This window comes from Hyperolius riggenbachi, chromosome 8, assembly GCF_040937935.1.
Source record: "Hyperolius riggenbachi isolate aHypRig1 chromosome 8, aHypRig1.pri, whole genome shotgun sequence".
Taxonomy (NCBI): Eukaryota; Metazoa; Chordata; class Amphibia; order Anura; family Hyperoliidae; genus Hyperolius; species Hyperolius riggenbachi.
Genome location: NC_090653.1, coordinates 126,905,988 through 126,923,405, shown reverse-complemented (window position 1 = coordinate 126,923,405; position 17,418 = coordinate 126,905,988). Strand labels below are relative to the sequence as shown.

At 41.9% G+C, this 17,418-nt stretch overlaps 2 protein-coding genes across 7 annotated transcripts in view; one reads left to right on the top strand and one right to left on the bottom strand.

Moving 5' to 3' along the window:
* The window catches only part of NRK (Nik related kinase), a 506,445-nt gene that overhangs the window by 190,121 nt on the left and 298,906 nt on the right, over positions 1-17,418 (top strand). The gene's annotated exons all lie outside the window — the stretch shown is intronic.
* LOC137528394 (UNC93-like protein MFSD11) lies at positions 5,662-6,718 on the bottom strand. Its single transcript, XM_068249687.1, has one exon. It carries the CDS (start codon positions 6,685-6,687, stop codon positions 5,662-5,664), a length of 1,026 nt encoding a protein of 341 aa, XP_068105788.1. The 5' UTR covers positions 6,688-6,718.

Sequence of the window (17,418 nt, the reverse complement as noted above, 5' to 3'; positions counted from 1 at the left end):
GAATTGGTAATGGAGGCAACCAGACTGTGTCCATATGAGACCCAGGAGACACATTGTGAAGTGCAATCAAAAACATATTGGCCCATATGCAATTCAATTTTTCTCCTGAGTTTTCTTCTTGGTAATATTATCGCACCTTTCTATAAAATGATTTTTACACCACCAAAAAGCAAGAAAGTACTTACAATAATTTTGATAGTACTTTTTCATCAACTTTTGGAAACTTTTTCAATTGTAAAATGCTGAAAAGTTAATGTAATGAGAATATGAAAATTATCTCCTAGGAAATAACTCAGGAGAAAAAGTTAATTGCATATGGGCCATTGTAGTGTAACCAAGAATAGGTTATTTACCACTGTGATATAAACTTAGTAGTGAGTTGAATGGAGGAAATGTGTGAGTGTGAGTGTGTGTGTGTTTTTGTCCTTATGTAAAGAATACGCACAATATTAGATATTCTGGTTGGGTAGAATTGCTTTGATCAAGATGATGTTTCATGTGTGGTCAGAGTCGCACAAAATTTGCAGGGATCTTGATTTTCGACTTGTAGCTATGTTATGAAGCTTCCTGCTGTCCACAAACCAATGAGAATTACTTACTGATTTAAAGTGGACCCGAGATTAAGAACTAACTATAACAAGTAAAGTAACTTGTCTATAAATCTTATCTGAAGTTTAGATAGTTTACACAGCAAATCTAGCTGCAAACTGCTTTAACAGTATAAGATTATTTCTTCCTGTGAAACAATGAGAGCAGCCATGTTCTGCTTGTGATCATTACACACAGGCAAGCTGATCTGCATCTCCAACCCTCAGCCTGTGAAAATTTCACTCCCCTCCACTCCTCCCTCCTCCCTTCTGACTCTGAAATCTCTGGCTAGTAACACCTCCTCCTCCTGCCCAGACTGAGCTCCCATAAGCCCTTGCTACATGGGTCTCAGAGTACCAAGGCACCGGAGAAGCTGTGGGCGAGGCTTGTTTAGTTTATAGGGATTTAGAGTATTAAAACAAAAAAAAAAGTATTTGGCTTTAGGGATTCCCCATAAACTATATTAAAGGAACACAATTATGCAATGAGTAAAAGTTTATCTCGGATCCACTTTAAGGGTTAAAGGAAGGGGCTGAGCTTAAGGTCCAGTGTCAATGCCCCTGTTCAGTGGAGACCTGGGATAGTTGTCTTCAAGTTTGTGCTCAGTAAATTAACTTGCTGGTATCTTGCGAATAAATAAATATATATATATATATATATATATATATATATATACAGTATATATATTATACAGTATCCGTGCAGAAACACACAAATGGGTTTGTTTAACCCTATTGCGCATTATGGCAGGTTCCCTTTTTTAATGACTCATTGTTTAACACTCTGAATATTTAATTGACATTGCTGGATTAAATGTATTTCATTAAAGAAATTTTGGTGCCGTTTGTTCTATAGATCTGGTCTTGGTTTTAGGAGTTTCATAACCGCATTTAGCAACGTTAAACATTCTTTGCCCATCTGCTAATGTTTATATTCAGTTTGTGGTCAACAATTAAGCTGCTGTGTATAAAAGTTCTCATGACTTGCCTTTAACCTCTGACAAACATCACTCAAATATAAACAACGGGTTGTTAGCTCTTTGGCTAAATAACAGCAAAAATGGAGTTAATTGTGCACCATTATACAAACTGTTTTTTCATAAATGGATCATATTAATAGTTAGTATTGCAGATCAGCTGAGAAAAATCTTGGCGGTCATGCTTATCAGCTGTAATAACTATATAAGTTTTAAAGACTTCTTGGAAGACCGTGCTGAGGTTTAGGGTGTGACAGTTTCATATGGTTTCAAAAACCGTGCTACTTTCCCATATGTAACCAGCACAGAGGAGAATGATTCTGAACTTCAGCTCTTCTGTGGTATAAAACTGACTTCTCATGACTGTGACTCTACGGTTACATGTAAACTCTAGATTCTCCTGGCCAGTATGCAGTGGCATAGCTAAGGAGCTGTGGGCCCCAGTGCAGGTTTTTCATTGGGCCCCCAAGCAGGGGCGTAACTAGAAATCAATCGGCCCCCGTGCAAAACTTTGGATGGGCCCCCAAACGGTTGTTGCTAGGGAGGGGGGAGCACTGACAGTAGCCCGAGGTGAGGGAGGGAGGAGTCAGGCCCACCTCCCTGCTGCTGTTTGTGACTGCTGCTCCCCCTTCCTGCACTGTATCCCCTCCTGCCCCTAAAAATGGCCCTGGAGGGCCCCAGGGCCCCTCTCAAGCTTCTTCCTCTAAGGGCCCCCTTGCGGCTGCATCCCTTGCAGGGACTATTGTTACACCCCTGCTCCCAAGCATTCTATACATAACAATTCATATGGCGCACAGCACCTGCCAAAGACATCCACAGTATGAGAAGTGTGAGAAGAGGAGGGGAACAGTTTAATAATGGCAAATATTCAAAGCACATATACAATTCATAGTAACAGTAATTCTACTCAACACATTGCACCATTAGTGGTACAGCTCATATTAGTCATCCTGTTAAATCATCCTTGCAGCTTTTAAAAAGTGAGAAAAGTAGGAAATATTTGTAGATACCACCAAGGCCTGCTCATTAAAAAATATAGTATTAAGCATATTCCAGCATGTGTTATTATACATCTACCCCCCAGCAGCATAAAGGAACCATCAGAGAGGAGATGGTTATATAATTCATGTGAAAATGGAATATGCGGAGGCATGTAGGCTCTCATTTAGGTATTTCTACTTCTGTGTCATTAAAAAGCAATTGCTGTATATATCTGTGTAGTTAGCCGACATTATACAATAGATGTATATTTACTGTATATGTGCATTTATAAGTGCCTACTTGAATGAATGTGTGATTCAAAAGCACATAAGAAACCATCCTGCTACACTTACTCCTTGCAGCAAAATCACACTCCTATCAGATTTATATTTAAAACCTAATATCTTAAAGTGGAAAAGGTAAATGAAGAGGGATGTTGCATCCCTTCCCTGTCTGTATATGTGATGATTTTGTAGCTTTGCTCACCCATAGTCACCCATAGTCACTAATCTTTTCCTGCAAACGTTGCTTAAAGGACAACTGAAGTGAGAAGGATATGGAGGCTGCCATATTTATTTCCTTTTAAGCAATACCAGTTGCCTGGCTATCCTGCTGATCCTTTGCCTCAAAAACTTTTAGCCATAGACCCTGAACAAGCATGCAGCAGATCAGGTGTTTCTGATTTCAGAACTGACAAGATTAGCTGCATGCTTGTTTCTGGTGTTATTCAGACACTGCTGCAGCCAAATAGATGAGCAGGGCTGCTAGGCAACTGGGATTGTTTAAAAGGAAATACACATGGCAGACTCCATATTCCTCTCACTTCTATTGTCCTTTGAAAATTGACAGCAGTAAGGAGGAAGTATCGGAGTGACGGAACGTGCCGTGGGGTGCAACGGCCGGAGGTGGTGACGAGGGTAAGTTAATGCCCTCTGCCTTGGCACCCATGCATAAACGCTCTGTTTCTGTTTTGACTCAGGCGGAACAGAGATTTGCTTTTTTAAACTCATTACTAATGGTCATTAGACAGCTGAGTTCTGTGTAAGGATCAGGAGCCAGTTTCATTGGCTTCTTACCCTGTGATCACTGTAAGCCAATCACAGTGATTATAGAGTCAGAATTGTAAAAAGTGGTCCAGTTCTTAAGGGTTTTTTTTCTTGTTGGTGCTAATAAGAGTACCCGAGGCAAACAAAAACATGCATGCTTACCTAAGAAGAAGGAAACCTCTGGATCTTATAGAGGCTTCTGACACCGCCCTACTGTATTCCGTTGTCGAGCGTGCTCCCCTTCCCCGAAGAATGCAAACAAGGGTTTGTGGGAATGCACATCGAGGCCATGCTCCTCTGCAGGCGCGAGCTTGGCCGTGCTGTGCCTGCGTGAGTACAGCTGAACCTGCGCAGTAAGCCGCTACTGCCCAGATGCAGTCATGCTCTCATGAGTGCAGCGTGATGTTCTGGAGGCAGTGGCAGAGGTCCAAAGGAGAGCGTGCTAAGCCTCCAGGATCCAGAGGCTTCCCTAACCTTAGGTAAGTATTTTACTTTTCACCCGAGGTTCACCTCAGGTTTGCTTTAAAGCGGTATAAAACCCTGACATAATATTCAATAAAAACATGTTGTACTACTTTTTATATGCCATATGGTTATCATATTTGATTATGTGCATAAGTATTATTATTCATTTAGAAATTACAAGTTTTCATTGTACATTTTTTTTTTGCTCTGAGAGCTGCCTTTGCATTTTATTCATAACTGGTTTATTCATCTTATAATATAAGCAGAAATGCTTTCTGAGTGTCTGTCAGGAGTGTTTGCACAGTCAAAGAAGTATTTACTTAATTGTATCAAGTGAGGAATGTAAACACAAGATAACATTATCTCCAGTTCGGATGTGTCAAGCTTTCTCTGCAGGGAACTTGTAAGTCCTGTGTTTAACTAATTGAATGCTGTTCTAGTAAAAAAAAAATGGTGGTAGTATATCATATGCTGTAAATAATCTTTTATAGCAAAGAAGAAATGCTGGGTTTCATTCCACTTTAAAGTTAATTCTTGGAACCCCCAAACCCTGCACAAACTGATTAATTGGCTGATGTAGGTCATACTGGCAGTTTATATAATGTGGATCTGATGTATTACATTAGAATATTATGTATACACTCGCATTATAACTGCTTATTTTACCCCCAGTTCTCTCGATGTTTAGCCTGGCTGTTTGTACAAGCTAAAATCTGTATGACCTGCTTCTAGCAGTAAGCAGTTTTTATTTTTTAACCAGTTCTTTGTGGTTTTACATTTGAAAATAAAGACAGACCATTCTTTCCAGGCACCTGTATGAAAAAAGGAAGCCAGCATTAAGCTGCAATATTTAGCCTTACAAGAAGCCGAAAAGGGAACTTCAGCACGTGGGAAACAGCTGCCACCGCTAATCTCTTTAAATCTTCATTCACTTGACACAACTAGAAGTTTAAACAAGTCCAAAAGTATTAAGTGGTTTAATATGGAATCAAATCCTTTCTATAATCATTTCCCATCTCAGTAAACACTAATACAGAATTTAATCTTCTTTAACTTTGCAGTGATACCAATGTGATCTATGTCACACTTTTGCCATTTATCCAAAGAATGGCTGTTGTGTAATCATGCAGAGTTTCTCCACATTAAAGGGAATAAAGGGAATGACTGCTGATTGCAATACATTTAGATAACAGTGATAGCCACTGAGGAAGCCTTTACACTAAAGGCCCATACACACGTCGGACTTTTGCAAACGACAGGTCGTTTGAACGTCCCGTCGTTCAGTCGTCCGTAAGCCAAATCGGGCGTGTGTACAGACTGCCGTTCGGGTGATAAGACTGATTTTGAGCGATCTGCCCAGCGGATCGCTCAAGACCAGTCTTATCACCCGAACGACAGTCTGTACACACGCCCGATTTGGCTTACGGACGACTGAACGACGGGACGTTTAAACGACCCGTCGTTTGCAAAAGTCCGACGTGTGTATGGGCCTTTATGCCTCAAAAGTGGTACAAATCATTATTATTATTATTATTATTTAGTATTTATATAGCGCCAACATATTACGCAGCGCTGTACAGTGTTAGTATATGTGTTTTGCTATATTTACATAGGGAAAAATGTACACTGAATTTGATACCTAGGGTCTACGAAAGCCCTGCTGTATGTTCCTTCACAGGAGGTAATGGGGGCATCGTTGGGAATACTCAGGAAGATCAAGTAGAATGCCAGAAAATGAACTACAAGCCCGAAGAGAAAGACTGGATTCCTGCCAAAGTGACTATTCTTGCTGAGTAATCCAAAGACAGCTCCACCTAAAACTTCTCCTAGTCCAACAAATATTCCAGACAATCCTATGAGGCTCTTAGCATCAGCACCAAACCAGTTTATGGATCCAATACAAGTCCCAAACACGCCAGAGTAAAATGTGAGTTCAAAATCTGTATAAGCCATGGAAATACTCAGCAGCAGCATTTCTTTTGTGACTGAGAGCTTCAAAGATTTTATGAAGGCATCCAGAGCTTTGGTCATGTTGGACTGTGAAGATGAGTTGATTTCCAGGATGTCAGAGTTTCCATCCTCATCCTCGATCAACTGAGCAGCGTTTGAAGGTGGAGTCCTGATGAGAAAAAATAGGACTGTCCCAACTAGACTGATTGACTGACTGATGAACACAGTTCTGCGATCTCTCTCTGATATAGCTTCTCCCTTCCATGCAACATAGATATACAAGTTCCCAAATAGCATACTAAATTGCAGTAGGGCCCAGAAAATACCACTATTGCGTCCAATTGTCTTGTCATCAGAATTCATAGTCAGACACGTGCCTTCAGCAGTCCAGAGCACAGCAGCAGCAATCCCTATTAAAACGGATAACATGTAAAATGACCAGGTGTATGGCTGGATGAACATTGCAATGTAGGCACTGTAAAATATGCCACTCAGGAACATTGACAGCTGACAGCCCATCAAGGCAACCACAGAAGGGGCTACAAGATTGGATGCTGAAAACACTCCATAGATAATGGCCATGCTGGTATAACCACTGCCATTAAAGTCTGTGCTATTTAAACTGAATATTACAGTTTGCGCAACATTGCCACATGTCTGAAAAGCAGTGAACATAAACATGAAGGCAAAGCCCAAGATAAAGATATTCAGCAATATCATGCAATTTCCCATCAGATAGACGTAACGGATAGATGATATCCGACAGGTGTGATTTGATTACTGATGACTTTTCTGATTGATTTCTCCAGTCACTTCTATAGAAAAAGAGAAATGATCAGAAATCAGATTGGACCTGTCGGATATTATCTTTTTGACACATCTATCAGGCAGAAAGTTGCATAGTGTGTACTATGCCAACAGTCAGAAGCTAAACGGCACGGAGCGTTCCATACCATTAATTTTAGTGTTATAAGGTTTTTTCTTTGGCGATTCTTGTAAGGGCCAAGAATACCTAGGTGAGAAGTAGTGAGAGACTGGGGGCCCAATGGTGTAGTATCATTAGGTATAGGGAGGAAAAACTCATATAAATATATACTCACAAAGATGGGTTGCAGTTCCTGCATCCACCGTATAGGCCTTCAGGGAATTAACCGTCTCTGCTCGGTACTCCAGGTCCCGTTGGATACTGAGTGGTCGCTCTCCTGTAGTACGATAGACTTTCCAGAAAAACTGCAAAGCTATTACCTCCAAAGGAGGTCTGACTGGTAGTGGGTAGGATGGAGGCGCCCAATGTGTGTTCTGTTTTAGTATTTTTAAATACAAATAAAAAATTATATAATAAAAAGAGAGGTAATTGCTTACCTCTCCAGAAGATACAGACACCAGTTCAATGCCTTGATAACATAGGGGATAGAATGTAGGCGCCTCTAATGTAGGCGCCATCACTCTATCCCCTATGCTATTAAGGCATTTTGTATTGACCTGAGGAAGCGGGCCATGACCCGTGAAACGTGTTGGCAGATTGCTTTTTGAATAAAAACTTTTTTCAGTTGAACTGGTGTCTGTTTCTTCTGGAGAGGTAAGCAATTACCTCTCTTTTTATTATATAATTTTTTATTTGTATTTAAACATACTAAGATAGAACACACATTGGACGCCTCCATCCTACCCACTACCAATTTTAGTGTTAACTTTTTCACCACTGTCTTTTATGTTGTGCGGCTGAAAGATCCAACTAGCTACAATTTTGCTGCTGTTTCAGCTGAGTATGTTTTCTGTAGGAAGCCTCTGAAAAATCAACAAAGCACACAAAAGAAGCTAAAGCGTACCTCAAGAGGAACAGAGTGCCCAATTTGAGTACTCAGTCACATAAGAAGAGGGAAACCTCTGGATCTTCCAGTGGCTTCCTTCATCTCCCTCCACCTCGCTGTTCCAGAGCTCGGATGCCCCGAAGCTTGTCCTCAGTCAACGGAGCCTGTGCAGTAGTACAAAGCAGAACAAGCTTGGCTTTTTCCACCAAGTCCAAGTGGCAGCTTCGTGCTACTGTGCAGACACAAGCCATTCTGCATGGTCCAGCCATTCACATATGGGTGCATGACCACAAATTTTGTGTTGTCCCAGTCTTGAAACGGCAAGGTGGAGGGAGACGGGGAAGCCTCTGGTGCACCCCTCTACCGAGGTTAATATGGGACTTTTTATTTTTATTAACCCCCTTGCCGTTCCAATTATTGCGGCAAGGGGGCAGCGCAGCACTTTTTAATTTTTTTTTGTTAAATCATGTAGCTAGCCTAGCGCTAGCTACATGATAGCCACTGAGCAACGGCATCCCCCCACCCACTCCGATCGCCCCAGGCGATCTGCGCAAGCAGGAAATCCCGTTCAGAACGGGATCTCCTGCATGGCTTCCCCCGTCGCCAGGGTGGAATGACGTCACCAACATCATGGACGTCGGGAAGTCAGAGGGAGTCCCAATCCACCCCTCAGCGCTGCCTGGCACTGATTGGCCAGGCTGCGCAAGGGGTCGGGGGGCGGCGCAACGCGACTGGTAGCGGCGAGCGGCGGCGATCGAGTTATGCACGCAGCTAGCAAAGTGCTAGCTGCGTGCAATAAAAAAAATTGTGAAAATCGGCCCAGCAGGGCCTGAGCAATCCTCCTGCGCAGGTTACCCGAGATAACTGGCAAGGAAGTTAATGTCACAGGTTTGCTTAAAGGCAAACTAAGTAGAAAAAAATGGCCTCATGGAAGAAAATAGCTATAATCATCTGCTCCATGCCTTTGCCACTGCTGACAAGTCTCGCAAGGTCTTTAAAGGATTTGACAGTCTGACCCACCACAAATCACTACCATAGCCAGTACTTCTTGGAACTGGTGCATTCATTCTGTGTTCACACTCTATGAAAAGCATAGATTGCAGTTGTAATCTATAAAGAGATGCTTGTCCTCTAAACCTCACTGTGGAGAGCCACCTCTGGGGCAGGCGAGGCGGTTGTCCGCCCAGGGCACAATGAGGGAGGCGGTAGCAGAAGGCACACTAGGACTCAGCTGCGGGGAGGGGCCCAACTCCTTCCTCCCTGTCCTTGGGCCCTACATCACTTTAAACCCCCAGCCTGCCAATGCTCTGCGGTGAAGGGGGGGCCACTTGGATACCTATACTGGGGGCACTTATACCTGGCTACCTATACTGAGGCACCTATACCTGGCTATCTTTACTATGGGCTAAATACAGCATCGCAAATAACGTTCTGGAGCCCACGGGGAGTGCAATTTTTACACCCTCGACCAGGGAGCAATTTAGCCTAGAAACTGCCCTGACTGTGCACTTAGATTTTCTAGTGTTATGGTGTAACGTTTGCGGAATTGTTTTCGTGGTCAGCGCACGAGATGCGCACTGACACAGCGAAAACCTTCCACAAGCGTATAATTGGGTGAACCCAGGCTAGGTGCAATGCTCCAGCAGAGGGCAATTCCCACCGGCAGATGGCGCTGTGGAGTGCAGACGAGTACAATCGCTGCACGGCCACAGATGCCAGGTGAGGATTGTACAGATCAAGACAATGCGGGGCTGAACAGCCCATAAAGAGAAAGAGCACAGGGACAGGACGAATGTGTGTTCACCAATCTAGTCGCGACCCTGCGACGGTGAACACACATCAGCAGAAACAAAAGTAGGAACGCGATCGCGAGAAAGGTGATCGCCAGAAGTGACACAAGACAGACTAGAACAGAACACAAGAGGAGCAAAGGCACAGCAAATAATACAATGAGAATGATAAATAACAAACGCTAACTAAACGCAAACACCGCACTCATTCGCAACAGCGAACGCATTTATAGCCGGTCTCCGCGTGTTAAGCACAACAGAGACAAGCACGCCTAACTAACCACCAACAGACAAACACGAAACAAAGAACGTGAATGCTTGCTTAACGGTTACCTCACCGAGCCTACAGCAAGCGCCTGTATCAGACAAGACAGACAAACGAGAAAAAAAGAACTAGGCAGAAAGGATCCACCGCTCTTCCGCCAGAGCAAGTGTGATCCAAGCAGGAACACAGATCAGAAAGATCCACAGCCGCTAACGCTAGCGGCGAGTGCGATCTAAACAAGACAGATCAGATGAGGTAGCCGGAAGCAACCACAGCTCCAGCTTACACTCCAGAAACTAGATCAGAAGGATCCATAGCCACTAACGCTAGAGGCTATTGCGATCCAGGCAAGACAGATCAGTAGGGGCTACCAGTAACTACCGCAGCGCCGGTTAGCACCCCAGACAAACAGAACGATTTCCTGTCGACCACCGCTGGGACAGGACAATCGTAACAGACAAACAAACAGATATGCAATCCTAACTGCACTAGGGAAACTGCCTAGTGCAGTCCTAAGAATTACTCTAAGATAACTTTAACAAGAAGTAGCATGGCTGACACTCTAGGAGTGTTTACTACAAACCCTGAAGGAATGACTAGCAAAGCATTCTGGGAGCAGAAAGCTCTTATAGTGCCAGTCATCAAAGGAGGCAGGCAGGGGATTTGCATAACGAATGTATGCAAATTCCTTAGCAGCAGAACAGACCAGAAACTTGCAATGGAAAGACAGGTCTCTCTTCCAGAGACCTGCAGCCCACAGACTAGAGGAATGGTCAAACAGCTGTCTGCTAGTGCAGCCAGCTGAGCGGATCATCACATATGGACAGTAATCTAGGCACCAACCAGCTGAGAGAGGGCATCATGACTCTATCTTATCTGGGTCTGTATTCAGCAACTTTTTAGCTATCTTTTAGCAGCCAGTTTGAATTGTGCTATATAAATCTGCCTTTCTATGTGCAATTCAGAGGTCAAGCAAGGGGCTGAGCATAGGAGCTGCATGTCTGTTAAAACATAAAAAGGTATAATATAAGCTTCATAGAAAGCCATTATCGAGCCTCTCTGGGAAGTGGAAATTGTTTCAGCAGTTAATACCACCGTTATGGTTGAGCAATTTGCTGTACAAGCTATAAGAACTCGCCTGCTAATGCTTTATGCTTACATTTAAATTGTGATGAGAGATCTTCTTTTAAGTTTTTTTAATTACCTGCTTAACATAAACTGCTAGTAAAACAATATGGTTTCTTGCATGGTATTCTTGTTTGAATTTCAAAGATCAGTAAAATGTATCATGGAAAGTAGCAATTTCATAGGGACAGGGCAGGGATGGTAAAGAAATGAGCAAGTACATGGTGGGCATGGGTGGCAAAGGAAATATAAACTGGATGGGATAAGGGAGGACATATGCTGGTTATTTTCTTGCTCACACCTTTATCTCAGATGGAATTGCCCCCCTTATTGCAATAGAGCACTGTACCTACAGGTTTGAAGACATAAGTTCACATTTTAAACAAGCAAGGTGGAAACCTAACAAATGGGGTGTTAACTTGGTAACTACTATGAAAAAATGTGGGTGCTGAGTGAAGCTGCTATCACTTTACCTAACCTTTCTCTCACACTAACGCTCCCTCTATCCTCTCCTAATACTAACCCACTGCTCTCTAAGCTTAGCACGTTATCTAAGCCTAACACTAAAACAGCTTACCTACTCCAGATGCTAACCTTCCCCTATCTAAGCGTAAATAATCTAACCTACTGCTATCTAAGCCTAACACTAACCTACCCCCACCTTCTCCCTACATTAACCCATTAACTTACCCCCTTCATCTGTGATGCAACATCCACTACTTTTGGTCCCTCTGTCGTACCAGCACTTTGGCTACACTCGTCACCTCCTGTGCCCAAATTGGCCACTGGGTACAGATATAGCCGTAATTACTATTGTGGTCTGTGCAGCGCCAAAATGTATACTTTTGACCAAAACTATTATTATTATTATTTAGTATTTATATAGCGTCGACATATTACGCAGCGCTGTACAGTGTATATATATATTGTCTTGTCACTAACTGTCCCTCAAAGGAGCTCACAATCTAATCCCTACCATTGCCATATGTCTATATTATGTAGTGTAAGTACTGTAGTCTAGGGCCAATTTTTTAGGGGGAGCCAATTAACTTACCTGTATGTTTTTGGAATGTGGGAGGAAACCGGAGTGCCTGGAGGAAACCCATGCAGACACGGAGAGAACATACAAAGTCTTTGCAGATAGTGCCCTGGCTGGGATTCGAACCAGGGACCCAGCGCTGCAAGGCGAGAGCGCTAACCACTACGCCACCGTGCTGCCCTGAATTATTGTTTCAGCCAAAGCATAAATAAAAACCTGATTTAGCGTCTTCCTGCTGGAAGTCACAGCTCTACACAGGCTAGATTTAAAGGTGAGAAGGCCCGAACAACCACCTCTATCATGTGTATGATGTAAATCTGCTTTGTTATATAGCATAAAAGCCAGCGTGTGGTTTTAAACTGCAACTGTGAAATTATGATGCAATGTTATTAAAAAAAATATAAGACTGTTTTCTTTGCTACTAATGTTCTATTCATTATCCATACTGCACATACAATTCATTATATCATAAATATTTAAGTATTTATTTTTTCTCTTCAGGTTTGTATTGAATTTCTCACTATAGGTACACTTGGTGCTCTCGGGGTTACTGTTAATATTGGACATAGTTCAGCTACAGTGGGATGCAAAAGTTTTGGAAACCTTGTTAATCGTCATGATTTTCCTGTATAAATCGTTGGTTGTTACAATAAAAAATGTCAATTAAATATATCATATAGGAGACCCACACAGTGATATTTGAGAAGTGAAATGAAGTTTATTGGATTTACAGAAAGTGCACAATAATTGTTTAAACAAAATTAGGCAGGTGCATAAATATGGGCACTACAAAAAAGAAACAAAATCAATATTTAGTAGATCCTCCTTTTGCAGAAATTACAGCCTGTAAACGCTTCCTGTAGGTTCCAATGAGAGTCTGGATTCTGGTTGAAGGTATTTTGGACCATTCCTCTTTACCAAACATCTCTAGTTCATTCAGGTTTGATGGCTTCCGAGCAAGGACAGCTCTCTTTAACTCACACCAAAGATTTTTAATTATATTCAGGTCTGGGGATTGAGATGGCCATTCCAGAATGTTGTACTTGTTCCTCTGCATGAATGCCTTAGTGCAGTGTTCCCCAACCCTTTCCTCAAGGCCCACCAACAGTGCATGTTTTGTGGAAATCCACAGAGGTGGTTAATCAGCTCTGCTGAGACACTAATTACCTCACCTGTGCATGTTTGTGGTTTTCTGCAAAACATGTACTGTTGGTGGGCCTTAAGGACAGGGGTGGGGAACTCTGCCTTAGTGGATTTTGAGTAATGTTTAGAGTCATTGTCTTGTTGAAAGATCCAGCCCTGCCGCAACTTCAGCTTTGCCACTGATTCCTGGACATTGGTCTCTAGAATCTGCTGATACTGAGTAGAATCCATGCGTCTCTCAATTTTGACAAGATTCCCAGTCCTTGCTCTTGCCACACAGCCCCACAGCATGATGGGACCACCACCATATTTTACTGTAGGTAGCAGGTGTTTTTGTTGGAATGCTGAGTTATTTTTCCTCCATGCATAACACCCCTTGTTATGCCCAAATAACTAAATTTTAGTTTCATCATATTTTCTGCATGGCTTTGATTACAAGTTCAGTATAGTCAGTATTATGGGACATGTTCATCTCTTTTCTGACAGCTCAGTACGACTAGTTTCAGTGTTCGATCTGTCAGCTCATGGCAGTGCAGTGTTATGACAGTAACAGCCAACAAGAAGTTTGCTATCCCAAATCAGCTACAATACTCCCTAAAATAAAACCGTATTGTCCCACCATGTTGTAGCAATCCATCATCACCTATCCATAACCTCCGCCCATAGCCCAGCACCTTATTCCAAAATGAAGTTGACTTGTCCATTTGTCCAAATGTGCTTTAGCATACCTCAAGCAGCTCTGTTTGTGCTGTGGGTGGAGAAAAGACTTCCTCTGCTTGTGTAAAGTGCACCGAATGGTTGAACGATGCACAGTGACTCCATCTGCAGCAAGATGATGTTGTAGGTCTTTGGTGCTGGTCTGTGGGTTGACTCTCACTGTTCTCATCATTTGTCGCTTCTGTTTATCCGAGATATTTCTTGGTCTGCCACTTCGAGCCTTGACTTAAACTGAGCCTCTGGACTTCCATTTCCTCAATATGCTCCTAACTGTGGAAACAGACAGCTGAAATATCTGAGACAGCCTTCTGTATCCTTCACTAAAACCATGATGGGGAACAATCTTTGTCTTCAGGTCATTTGAGAGTTGTTTTGAGACCCCTATGTTGCTACTATCCAGAGAAAATTAAAAGAAAAGGGAACCTTACAGTTGACCCCCTTAAATACTCTTTCTCATAATTGGATTCACCTGTGTATGTAGGTCAGGGGTCACTGAGCTTACCAAGCCAATTTGAGTTCCAATCATTAGTTCTAAAGGTTTTGTAATCAATAAAATGACAACAGTGCCCAAATTTAATGCACCTGACTAATTTTATTTAAACAATTATTGCGCACTTTCTTTAAATCCAATAAACTTCACTTCTCAAATATCACTGTGTGTGTCTCCTATATCATATATTTAACTGACATTTCTTATCGTAACAACCAATGACTTATACATGAAAATCATGATAATTAACAAGGTTGCCCAAACGTTCGCATCCCACTGTAGATTTGTATTGGGATATGTTTGGTAGGTAGGATAGTGTGGGGGTCAGGGGTTTAATTGTGTGTGCCTATGTTTTGCAGCAAATCATAAGGTGCTAAGAAGGTGCCCAAAAAAGAGTTTTGCTAGCTACATATACCGAGTTTTCTTTTTATTGTCCCTTATTGCTCCCTTTCTCTGCAAGTCTTCTAGGGTTTTTTCTGATTGAGGACAAGAGTATCTTTGTATTCTGCTAGTAGCCTCAGATATTACAAATATAATGCTTGTGGTTGTCAGGGACTATGTAATGTTGTAAATTTGCAGCTGATCATATTAGAAGGACCAACAACTTCTTATTTTTGTTTGTTGCAAGAAAAGGCTAAATTTTAGGCAAATACGACATCATCAGTTTGTGACACAGCAAAAAAAAATAAAAAAAAAAATTGCTTGCCACAAGCCCACAAGGCATGGAGGGAAAAAAAAGATAAGAAAGAAAGATGGTGAATGTGAGACAGATAATGTTATAAAAGTTAACAGTCTGGTTTAACTCCTCATCATGATTTTGTTTAATTGATGGGGAACTACGGTATGTGCTGAAAGCTATTCCATATATTGGACCATCCCCATTCTCCAAGTTTATCTGTATGCCATTTACTGTTTCCAGTTATTCTTTAAGTTTATAGCTGCGAGTGTAAAAGTTTTAGATCTAACAATCCAAAAGATTGACTGGCAATTTCATGGATAAACTCCATCACAGAGATGATATATCCTGGATTAGTGTGCGCGAAGAAGGAATCACCAGCAGGATCAATACTCAATCAGCATGCTTTGTTTTAGAAGGATATCTGACAAGAACAAGCAGACCGTCCACTTAATACGGAAGAGAGGAAATTGTCTTCAGGTGAAGATATCAAAACATTCGATGGCTCAGAAGCAGTAGTGCTTTGATGTACATGGCAGTCAGATAATAGCTTTGGGTAACATTGCAAATATGGATGGCATATTCATTTCACTACTGCATCATGTTTATGTTTCCCAAAGCATCATGCATGCTTTGCAACCCATCCAGTATCTTGAAAATAAATGCACATATAGTTAGTCAGGATTTTACTTGAGTAATTTTAAAGCGTTGGATATACCAGATTTCTTCTTTTGAAGATTTGATTCACTTAATGTGCTGTAGTGATCACATGGCTTTTATTGCGAGATCACATGACCTATAATTCACCATAGAGTGACTGGATAGTGTACTGGTTAAGGGCTCTGCCTTTGGCATGGGAGACCAGAGTTCGAATCCTGGCTAGGGTCAGTACCTATTCAGTAAGGAGTTCAAGGCAAGACTCCCTAACACTGCAGGGTGGCCTCTTGAGCCATCCCAGTGGCTGCAGCTCTCGAGCGCTTTGAGTCTGACAGGAGAAAAGCGATATACAAATGTTTGGAATGTTCTGTAAGCTGGCCATTGCCTGATGCAGAATAGCAGCATGGTAAATGTTAACATTGTTTATTTCATACACTGATCATTTGTCTAATTTTATTCCCTGTGGGGACTTGATTTAAAGTGGACCTGAACTCTTGCACAGGACGGAAGAATAACATAGAGAATTGCACCCTGAATGTATTAAGAGAGCTTAGCCTATCTATTTTCCCCTCATCTGTGTCTAATCACACGTTGAAACTGTATCTCTCCCGTGTCAGCTGACTGCCACAGCAGATAAGCTCATTTGAAAGCACTGCATGGGATGTTAACAAGATGTCTGCTTCCAAGAAAGAAGGAAGTAGAAACAGTGCAGATATATTGTAGGATTTGTATCAGCTGTAACAAAGAATTGTAAGGTTATAATGCTGTTACTTATCTTTTAGAGCAGAGAGGACTTTCTGAGTTCAAGTCCGCTTTAAGTAACGTTTCTTTTGAGTTTTCTCACGGGAGATGTGTTTTTACCTTATCTGCAACATATTTTCTGCATGGCTTTGATGACATGTTCAGTATAGTCAGTATTATGGGACATGTTCATCTCTCTTCTGACAGCTCAGTACGACTAGTCTCAGTGTTCGATCTGTCAGCTCATGGCAGTGCAGTGTTATGCCAGTAACAGCCGTATTGTCCCACCATGTTGTAGCAATCCATCAGCAACTATCCATAACCTTCGCCCATAGCCCAGTGCATAGACAGCCCAGTCTGACGGGCACACTGCTGTTATTATAACGCACTCCTGCATGCATAGTTATGTAGTTATTTGGGTTGAAAAAAGACATACAGCCATCAAGTTCAAACAATAAATAAGGAACAATAAATAAGGAACAACACTAGCCTGCACCCTCACCTATCCCTGTTGATCCAGAGGAAGGGGAAAAACCCTTACAAGGCCTGGTCCAGTGAGCCCCAAAAGGGAAAAACTCCAACTCCAGGTAGCTATCAGATAAATCCCTGGATCAACACCACTGGCAATTACTTAGTAATCATAGCCATAGATGTCTTTCAACGCAAGGGAAGCATCTAAGCCCCCCTTAAATGCAGGTATAGAATTTGCCATAACTCCTTCCTCTGGTAATACCACATTTGAATCACTCTTATCATAAAGAACTCTTTTCTAAATACATGGCTAAAACTGTTTTTCTCCATGCGCAATTTGTGTGTGTAAAGCAATTAAATGGGGTGCAATTAAATAGTGTGCATTGGCCTGTACAGTTCATGTCTTCTTTAAATATAGCCAGTTAAAGGGAAGCTGAAGCTAGAAGTATACGGAGGCTGTCATATTTATTTTCTTTTAAACAATACG

Bases quoted from the DNA above. Each gene is read 5' to 3' on its own strand.
- LOC137528394 (XM_068249687.1), bottom strand. From the start codon at position 6,687: ATGTTTATGTTCACTGCTTTTCAGACATGTGGCAATGTTGCGCAAACT.